The sequence below is a fragment of the Poecilia formosa genome, unplaced genomic scaffold, assembly GCF_000485575.1.
Source record: "Poecilia formosa unplaced genomic scaffold, Poecilia_formosa-5.1.2 Scaffold49, whole genome shotgun sequence".
Lineage (NCBI taxonomy): Eukaryota > Metazoa > Chordata > Actinopteri > Cyprinodontiformes > Poeciliidae > Poecilia > Poecilia formosa.
In genome coordinates, this window is record NW_006799988.1 from 1,044,710 (window position 1) to 1,055,693 (window position 10,984).

At 38.2% G+C, this 10,984-nt stretch overlaps 1 protein-coding gene across 1 annotated transcript in view; it reads right to left on the reverse strand.

Moving 5' to 3' along the window:
- LOC103138370 (sodium channel protein type 4 subunit alpha B-like) overlaps positions 1–10,425 on the reverse strand; it is a 57,259-nt gene extending 46,834 nt beyond the window's left edge. Inside the window, exons 1-2 of the mRNA XM_016671772.1 lie at positions 9,497–10,425; positions 2,370–2,675 (exon numbers count right to left, since the gene is read on the reverse strand). Coding sequence (XP_016527258.1) covers positions 2,370–2,636 — 267 coding nt within the window. The 5' untranslated portion in view covers positions 2,637–2,675; positions 9,497–10,425. The remainder of the gene's footprint in view (positions 1–2,369; positions 2,676–9,496) is intronic.
- Between the last annotated feature and the right edge of the window lie 559 nt (positions 10,426–10,984).

Sequence of the window (10,984 nt, forward strand, 5' to 3'; positions counted from 1 at the left end):
ACAAACACCAGTGTTAATGTGGGGGGAAAAAATCCCATTTTCAAACATTGTAACGTAGCGAATCTCTCGTGCTATGTTGCTGAGAGAGGCTGCACGTCAGCCGGCAGCAGCTGTTCAGCTGTTTCCTTTTTACCGAGAGGGAGCAGCAGCACAGTGTTGACTCAATCTCTCTGTCTGCCATCTGTGCTAACTTCCACCACAGGCAGTCATCGGGGCAAGTTGAGATAATGGAGGCAACTCCAAAGCGGACGGAATGTTTCCCCAACAGATGTGGCATTTATTTAAATATTTCCAGGTCTTTGGATAATCCTCCCATCCAGCAGCGCATCACATGCCAAAACAAAGAGACCCTGAGAATGGCTGCCATGTCCTGTTTTCATCTCTCCATTAATGGGCGGCAGCCTGATCCACCAGCTCAGCAAATCAAAACTTGCTAATCCTATTTCAGAATCCACAGATATCTAAAGAGACGCAGAGAGGCCGTCTTAGTCACGGCGAGCCGCGACGAAGAAATGATTTGAAGGATCGCTAACATTTCCTCTCCAAAGGGAGGTTTCTATTGATTCTTCCATTAGTGGAAACTTATTACGCGTTAGACACTAAGACAGCAACTCCAAATGCATTTCAAAATGAAACTCTTTCTTTAATGAGTTATTATTTATCAACTAATGTGGAATATTTAAAAAGGGGAAAATTATGTCTGGGTTATATTAACAAGTTCATGTTAACTATATTGTTTTTTGTGTGTGTGTGTGTCGTTGGATTGTTAATGTGCATCATTTGGATTGACAACATTCCTCTTTTTATTTTGTTTGTTTTCTCCTGGTTTGAGATGTGTGAAAAATCATACAATAAATTCATATTTTATAACAAAATGTGCATCTTGCTCTAAATTTAAAAACAACTACATACAATAAAATAGAAAAAAATAAAATAAAATAAAGATATTCCTGTTTAACCCAGAGAATAAATTTGAGGAGACACAAAGGAACATTTTCCTAATCGGTCCTCATGATTGGAAAGATGGAAGAATATTCATATTTGGGTATGGGTCTTCAGTCGTAAAGAAGTGGCTCGCCATATCTAAAGTATTTAAAAAAACAAAACAACTGGAACTGTGACAAATCACGCACTGAGAGCAAAACGGTAAAATAAGTAAGAAAATCCTAAATTCTGTTACGCTGCTGTAGCCAAAGAGTTTCATTATTTAAAAAATAAATAAATAAATAAATAAATAAATAAATAAATAAAGAACTCTCTATTTGGTGTCCTGTGATTGGTCAGTGTGACGGGCATCAGGCCAAACATGGCGCTATGACAAATTTCAAGAAGCAGCGATTTACCTGGGAAAACAGAGACTGACGTCTGAAGCGCTTCTTTCTCCATTTTCTTTTTCCCTCTTTTTAAAATCCAGAAATAGTAATTAGTGCTTAACATTGGAGATCAACTGACTTTATAAACCTGCCGGAAATGTTGATTATTGGTTGGTTATTATTAGCAATATGCACCGATGGACCGCTGTTAAACAGTTTTTAAACAGGCATATCTATGGGCAGCACAGCATCGCTAGGCTAAGCCAACTTCTATTTAGCTCTGGGAAGAAGTTAGCAAAACATCTAAAAGATCTGAAACGTATAATGATTCGTTTCTGTTATAAGGTTAGTGTAATTCCTAGCTGTACACAAAAGTGGTTCGAATTTAAAGAAATAAATTATGAATTAAGAGAGGATTTGTTAAAAAAAAATACTAAAGGTCAAGGCTAACTTTAAAAACAATTATCCTTCAGTTAGAGTGGAATAATTGTGAGGTGAAAACTGTTTTTCACTCTTAAAGAAAATTATTAAAATTATTTGCTAAACAAACAAATACAATAACGTCTGACAATCCACTCTTGTATTAGTTTGTCTACAAGCAGCTGGAATTCCTTGGAGATATTAGAAAAATATGCAGGAAAGATTCTGCTGCTTTGATTTGTCATTTAAGTTTTACATTTATAAGAAAGTGAGAGTAAAATAAGTTTATGCTTCTACCTGCACTATGTTTTGGTCTACACTTTTTGTTCATGGCATTGACAAGAATTTAAATAATGTTTGACAAGAGGATTATCAAACATTATTTAAATATTATAGTGCTAGTTTTGTGTTTTTTCTTTTTCAGCATTTTGTGGTTTTTCTTTTTCGACTTGTGTATGGAAATATAAAAAATTACCAAATAAATACATATACTGACTATCTGACTACAACTCAATGCTTCCAGCCCATCATCAGAACTGGAGAAGTTGTTTAGCTGAGAGGGAAAATATTCTCAGAAAGAAAGATAAGCGCTGTTGTCTTCACTTTGAGAAAAAAAAAAATCTTAAAAGTTTTCACCTTCTGGTTCTTGTAGTAGAAGGGATCGATGTCCTCCAGTGGAACCCCGACGAGCTCTGGAGGGACGTCGCCGAAGATGCGCGGCAGCTGCTTGCCCGGCTCCAGGTCGGCGCGGGGTTTGGCCGCCTCGGCGTTCTTCTGAGCCTCGGTGCAATCCTTGGATCTCTTGGCCTGCTCCTCCGCCACCCGCCGCTCCAGGGCAGCCAGGGATTCGCGAGTGAACCGCCGCAAGCCGTCAGGACCCGTTGGTAACAGCATGGCTGCCATCTTTTCATCCTGATCGTCCTGTACTAGAATTTACTTATTCTGAGGGAGACAGAGAAAAGGTCAGAAATATTGAAGAGAGATTTTCCAAGATATGCTGAGATAGGAAGAGGATGTGGGTTGCGCGGTGGCCCGGTTGGTAGCACCATTTGCAGCAGAAGGTCATGGGTTTGAATCCCAAATTTTCTCTTTGAATTGTGTGTGTGCATGGTTGTATGTCCTGTGTGTCTCTGGCGACCTGACCAGGGTGTACCCCACCTCTCGCCTAATGACCTCTGCAACTTAGCACAAATCAGTGGGTGTAGACAATGGAAGCTTCAGTAGATGGATAACTTAGAAGATGTCAACCTGCTTTGTTCCCTTTGCTACACTTAAAGGTTGAGCTGTAAGACGGCTTACTGGTCAATCGAACTAACATGGTAAGTATTGTATTTTCCCAGCTGTAGGTCAGACAGGTTTTCATAGTTTTGCTGGTCCTGTGGTTTATAGTCAGGTGCAACTTATATATATATGTTTGTTTTTCCTCTTCGTGACACATTTTTTGACTGTTGTGTTAAATGTTAATCCATATTGACAGACTTGAACCAAGGATTAAACATTACCATTTCTCTCATAGCGAGCTGAAAGCAAGACTACGTATAAACAACTGCACATTTTCTCAGTTTTACATCAAGTTATAATGTTGTTCCCTCATCAAAAACATACCTGGAGTATTGCCTGATTCTTTCATGCATGTCTGAGAAATCCTTGAATTTCCCATGGCAACCATTCAGCTGTGTAAAACATCTGGGTGGACCTAGCACCGCCTTCGAGGCGCAGTTCGTCCTAGGAGATGCAGTTTCCAAGCTTCTGCCTCACAGAACAATCCTCCCTCCGCTACTCAGCTCCTTCAGACTAGCCAGCAGCAATTAGCAAACACTGGGTGGAACTGAGCTCATCTGCTGAGCTCATTATAGTAGCTACTTCTCAGTGCAACAATGGTACAAACGTTGTTAAAGGGTTAACAGAGTAATATAGCATTTTCTAACTGTAATTAACATAGTTATTTGATTGCACTGGAAGATACATAGTCCTTCCCCTTTAAAGAACATGCTGTTTCGAAAAAACAAAAAAGAGAAAAAACCTCCTTACAGGCTGGCCTTCATGTTACCACTTCATGCAATTTAAACTGCATGCGTCTCCGCTTCTCTCTGCTGGTGAAAAGCTCAGCAGAAAAACTGACAGTTGAAAAATCAGCTAACTGAACACAACCTGTCACAAGACACAGACAAGGTCTCTCTCACGTTTGTCAATTCCTAAATAAATGTGACTTATCTTCACTTATACATGACACAGTTTTTGAATGATGCGACTTATAATCCGGAGAATGTGGTACTAGCGCAGCCCCAACAAAATCTGCACGTCTTGTTCCTGAAAGTGGAACGTGTGTTTAGTTGTTCTGAGAAACCAGGTTTCTGGCTTTAAGACAGCTTTGATGTTTTACGGTTATGAGGAAAAGCCACAATGTAATCTAAAAAATAAAAAAAACAAACAAAAAAAAAAACCCAATATGAAAATGCTTTCCACTACTACAAATTTGCTCCAGAATCTGAACCACGGACAGTGTGATATTTTAATAACTGGGAAAGCTTTCCAAAGAGAGGATTACATTTCCGTGTTCCCCCGTTTGACACAGAAAAGCCCATTGTATCCCTTTCATGTGGCCTAAGCTCCTGGTCTTCCATCTCCTGCTCTCCTGAAATGCATTGATCCCTTCACACGTTCAGCCAGACGCTAGCTATCTGCTCCCCGCTGATCTGCTTAGTTGGCCCAGGTTGATACCAGATCGGCTCATCTCGTGCAGTGACATTGTTGTCTCGCTTGCTGTCGCGACGCGCATTCTCAATGTCACAAAGTCGATAAAACACGTTTGATCTAATGATTTCTCTGTCCCGGTGGTACGGCGTCATGCAAGAGAAACACATATACGGCATTTTTTATTTCTTTATTTTTTGCTTCGTAAAAGTAAAGCGACACAGCAACCAACCAGTGATGATAATCCAATCTGTGCAACGACATACTGTTAAAGTGTGTAATTAATCTACTTTGAAATGCACAGAGAGCAGACCTGCCAGAGTGCACAGCTTACTTGCAGGAGGACGTGTACAGTATTAAATTCAGCAGAGTGGGGAGGAGGAGAAGAGTGTTTTAGTTGAATGAAATTTAATTCCCATAACAGCCAGATGTGATATGGTCATCATCGCTTTGAATAATTAATATAATTAGATTCAAAGTGGAGCAGAGCACACGATAAGAGCAACTGTTTGAGGAAGTTATGAATGCAACTTAGTCGTTTTATTTTGCTCAGGCTGGGCCGGTCACGATCACAAATTTGAAATTGTCCCAGCAGTTCTTGTGATAAACGATAATACTGTCGCTTTTGAGTAAGATATTGATAATGGTATAGTAATAATGCAAATTTGCCCTCTCATAGATAAATAAACTTTAACTTTTGTAAAAAAAAACAACAAAAAAACTCGGGAAATGGAAGATATTTTACACATCCGATAAAAAAAACAACCAAAAACAACAAAATAAAGGAGAAAATCAAAAATCATGTTCATGACGTCTCTGTAAACAAAATTGCCCTTCAAAAAAGATGAATCATCAGATGGGAAATTATCATGCTTTTCGGGACAATTACAAAAGATTACTGGAAAGAGATGAACGGTGCGCTACGAGATAGACGGGCCATTATCTACAAGATCAGAGAGCGAGCGTTTGTCGTTTGGCAGATTGAATCAAGAGGCGTCAAAAAGAAACAGACTAATGACTAATTTATTAAGGAAAAAAATATTCTAATAAAAATGGTTACTACAGGACAAACTGGACCTAGATGACTGGATATAATATTTATCATGAAAAATATACACATAATTACAAAACTGAACAATTTTGTTGTTGGTGGCAAATTTGGGTAAGTTATGTGAAATTCAGACGATCCAAAAGGAACCAAACTTGACAAAACCACCCTGATAATCTACTCTTTTATAAATGTTACACTTTACCATTATTTAACACTATCTTCTTAGTTTGACTACTTTTATTTATTTATTTGTATTTATCATTATTTATTTTCTTTTTATTTACCTTTTGCATTATTCTATTTTTCATTCCGATCTTTGAAATCTTTCTCTGGGAAATAAAGAGTTGTGACGATTGTTTCATTTCTAATAATGGACAGGTCTGCTTATCTTTTCTTTTCAAATATTGAAATTAGCATCATGATATCGCGACTATATATTTTTTTTGTAAAATTTATTTACTTGGAAATGAGTAAATATAAAATAATGAAAATGAATGGAAATTATCAAGCTCATTTTTATTTATTTATGTAATTCCACTACTGTAACAAGCTTACCCGAGGCAGCAAATAATAAATGCCATGTCATTTTAAAAACTACTGCTGTAATGGTATTTATTTTCCAGTTTCATTTTATCTTAATTTGTGCAAAAGTTTCAAATATAACATACCACCAACAGTTTTAAAGACTATAGGGCTGTTTGATTGATCTTAGTAGCTCCACAGCTAACTCTTGGTGTTTAAAGCCGAATTTCTTTCCCACAAATGAACATCTGTGAGCTCAAAAAGTAGAAGACGAATCTGTCAGCTTCCACTTCATCTCACCCCATTTCTTGTGTAATATTCAACTTAACTTGACCTGTTTGCATGTCTAATGTTGTTTTTTTTTATTTGTTGATTTTGTTTTGTTATGTTTTTTTCATATCTGATAAAATCCCAGTCCTGTACCTCATGAAGTCTAAAGATGAGAGGAGAGCCATTTTGTTGAAAGGCAGAGGAACTCTTCTGCTAGAAATCCCTCTGAGAGTTGATGTCTTCTGTCTTTGGCAGAGTACATCTGCCCCCTTCCTCTGCCTCCAGCAGGCTGGGCCAATCGCAGCGCTGCTCTCACGCGGGGCAGGTCGGATGCGCAGCTGTGCGGCAGAGCACTGCTCAGGTACTTCCATAAACAAACAAGATCTCTGCTGCTGCTGTTAACATTAATATTATTTTGTGGTTATATAAAGAACTGGATCTTCCATTTTCCTCCAATCTCCAGTGTAAACGGTTACCTTTGTAAATGTCTGGAGGTGTTTACGTCGACACCAGATTGCTTTTTCCCAACTCCATAACTTTCTCTTCCGGGCATTCGTTGACTCTGAAGGCGGGATTTTAACAATGGGGCCGGATGTCTGACTGTTAAAGCTGAGAATCAACATGTTTAGATTGATATCAGGGCATTGTTGTGCAGTGGTGTCCCTAAAGATGGCTGAGGGGGAACCAAGGCCCCCTCTGATCATTTTTCATCAATAATCTCTGCTGCAATTTCTTTCCCTGCTGTACCTTTTCATGCCCCACTTTTTTCTTTCACTCAACTTTCTGTATATTTAACTTATTACAACACTGATATTCTGAGATACTGAATTTATTAATCATTATTATTATTTGTAAGCCATAATCATCAAAATGTGAAGAAAAAACACGGGTTTATAATATTTCTCTGTGTGATCATCACTCCTTCCATCAGATAAACATTTCTCTTTCCACTTTTATCTAGTTTGTTCTTTCTTGGCTTCATTCAATCAAGTAGCAAACGTTTATTTTACTGCGTTGTCAATCTGATTATAGCTATTTGAAGTATGAGATTCTCAGAGATACTACAAGATAAAAGAGAATGTATTTGTTTATGTGGAGCCAGAGTCCTGACATACGTTTATTTTGTTGTTTTTGTATTTTGAGAAAAGTATGTTTCTGTTTTCAGAAATATGTTCTGAATATGGAAACAAAGACCTTCTGGACAACCTAAAACTTACTATTTCCTTGTGTAACCACTATGTAATTATCATAATCCAAACAGCATTTGTGAGAAGAAATGTGGATTTTATTTTGCTTTTTTTTGCTTTTTTTACATCTTAGAGTCATATTTCAAGGTGTTTTTTGGGGAGAATTCATATGAAACAGCTGCATATCTTTTAAGATAAAAGTCTGACAGCTTTGCACGAACATATAGAGACAAAAATGTTTACCTGTTTATCTTGGCAAAAAAAAGGCTAAAGGTTCCTAAATGGATTCAGTTGCAGACTTTGACTATTCCACTGTGGCTCTGGTTTTACGTTTAGGCTAAACTTGTTTTACTTTTATGAAATAAAAGTGAAATCTGTGAAAGGTTCAAAGCTCCAATCAACATTTTGTACCCTCACCCTTCATTCTAATGAAATCTTTTGTTATTTAGTGGTGTTAGAATAAACGAGGTGTGATTACAAACACCTCATTTATCTGGTTTAAATCTTTACAAACAAAAATAATCATTTTTATTTAACTTCACTATAATGTGTAACTTTGTGTTGGTCTGTCCTAATAAAAAAAACACTAGTTTGTGGGTTGCAGAACCACAAAATGCAATTTATATAGATTCATGTCTCAGATCTGTAATAGTGTTAGTTGGACTCAAGGAAAATATTATTTATTAAGTATTGAGAGACTAGAAATAGGTTTGGATGCTTTAAAAAAGTATTTGCTCCTTTCCTGATTTCTTCTCTTTTTTTTGTTCGTTGTTAAACTAACAAATGTTTGAGATGATCCAGTTTATCTTCAGACATTTTACATTTTAGTTTTGAACTCGTCTTTGCTTTGTACCACGTAGTTTGAACTTTATCTCGCAGCTCTCTTTCGACAATGACTTTCTTTTTGTCGTTCTTTCGGTTTGTAAATCCAGGACTCCCAGTTGTCATGTCAACGGTTTCTCCCTGGTATGGATAAATCTCTGCAGCAGATTTACCCCTGCTTCTCTGATTAATTCGCTCCTTTGCCCAGTGTGTCAGCCATGTCTTATTAGGTCTGCACATCCACCTTTCACTCTTTTTCTAGGTCTGCTGTTATGTTGCTCAGTAAGTTGTTCAAACTTTGAAGTACTGTTTCAGAATCAAACCCTCCAGACTTAATTTAGGGGTCTCAATTAGTGGCACTTTCCAGATTTTTATGACAAAATCTTTCACAGCCATGCGTCATTATTCTGTCCACTTCCCAATTATGCGACACTTTGTGATGGTATCACGAGACAATGGTTGAACAATGACAAAACATGAAAAGTTCTTTAGCAATGGACTGCAGTGACACAACTGGGAAAAAAAAGACAACAAAAGTTGCTTCTATGAGCATTTTTCAGGTCTGGTAAAAGTTTATCACTATTGATATCAAAGAGCGGAGACATTTTGTTCTAATCAAGCAGCCTCGATCCAGAAGCCTTATTTATGAATTCAGAAGATGTCGAAGTAAGCCGACAGTGAGTTTTCACTTGGCCATGTTAGGAGCGATTCGACCTCCCACTTTCAGCCGGGTCTGCCCTGAACTGATGACCTACTTCTCTGGCAGAAACCTTTTAATGTAATTGCAGACAGCTTAAGTACACAAGTTTCAGAAGGAATGAGCCGACGAAACAAGACGCTTGTTAAATTAAAAAAATAATAATAATAATGAAGAAGCAGTTGTTTTAGTCAAGAAAAAAAAAACATTTTCCCTGACAGTCAAAGAGTAAACAAGATGGATGCAAGGAGCTTTAGTTTGAGACGGTATATAAGATAAACTACTGGATCACTCAACATAGAGCAACTTTAAAATGCTAACTAAATATGCCTTGAGCATTACCAGACTTGGTGCATTTAACTTTAGCTTCGACTTGTTTGATTTTATAATTAACTGTATGTGAAAATAAATGTGAATAAAAATAAAGCAAAGCAACAACAACAACAAAGTGTTGGGCATTAAGAGGACGTTTTCCCTGGCCTACACGTAAATATTAATCTTGACATGGACTAATACTTACATGCGAAACTCCGAGATTTAAAGCGTCGTTTTCAGAGTGAAATTCTTCGGGTTTCAGCAGGAAGAACGACCAAACCCTCCGCGTAATATCCATGTCTTCACGTCGATGCTCGCATCTCCTCTCGAACCCAAAACTCCCCCAGTCACCCGAGCGGAGACAGCTGACCCCCCACAGTCCAAAGTTTCGCGCTCAAAAAACACTTGTCCAAGCAAACACCGACATGTCGCTTTGCTGCCAGGGGTGCGATAAACAACTGGACCGGCTCTGGCCCCTTTCACACGGCGCTTCTTCTGCGTTCATCTCAAACGACAAAAGGTCCCAGGAGCCCGCGGAGAGCGCAGAGGACGCTGCGCTGTCTTCAGCAGCAGTGCGTAGCGGCGGCAGCCAGAGGCGCACCTCGATTTGCCCTTGAGCAGAAGAGAGAGCATGAGGGAGGAAGCAGCTACACAGAAGAGGATTACTGCTCCTGTGGGCGCATCATGCCGCACTAAAACACGGAACAGGGATGTAGGCTAAGAGAGCTGGCAGTATTAGCCCATCAACAAGTTGGGGAGGGGGGATGCTCAAGTTGAATCGCCGGGATGCTCACAAGTCAGAAGTTCACCAGCCAGAGCTGAATTGGTGTTGCTGTTGCATATCAGCCTACTACAACCACAATAGGCCGCTTTCATGTAATCTCATTTAATCCAATCCAATCATTGTATGATGCTTTTCATATAAACTAGTGGGCTTGTTTCACAAAATATGCGTCATATGTTTTTTTGTTTTTGTTGTTGTTGGGTTTTTTTAGCCTGTGCTTGTGTTTTGATTGAAACTGTTTATTATGACCTACTAAATGCTGCATAAAGCTCTGATTTAACATGGAAACAACATACTGGGGAGCTCACATAATTTTGACCGCCCTCTCAAAACTTAATTAGAAGTCAGATTCCCTCACTCTGAATTTTACACCGAATTTCGTTGGGGGACAGCATGCGCGCGCGCGCGTGTGTGTGTGTGCGTGCGTGCGTGTGTGTGTTTCAAAGGATGGGAAGTGTTCAAGCTTTGGATTACCCTGTTTTACGCACTTTGGTCCATGTATAGCTGTAAGGTTATAGGACTCCCCCTAGCGGCCAAAAACAGACTGGTGCGCCCCTGGATAACATCTGGCAGATGTTAAGTGCTGTAAAAGCGCCATTGAGCTTTTACACATTATACAACCACAAACCTCAAGCTGTTAAGCTTGAATTTTATTTGGATTATTTATTCTTATTGTCTAAATAAATAATTCTGAAAACTGCTGTGTGCATTTTTGTTCAGCCCCTTCATTTACAAAACTATTTGTAAAAGTTTTCAGTTTTTAAGTGTTTCTTTTATCCACTGGATTCACAAATCTGTACTAAAAATGGCCATGTCTTTTGTCTCATCTGCCAAAATAAATATTATTATTATTATTATTATTATTATTATTATTATTATTATTATTATTATTATTATTATTATTATTAT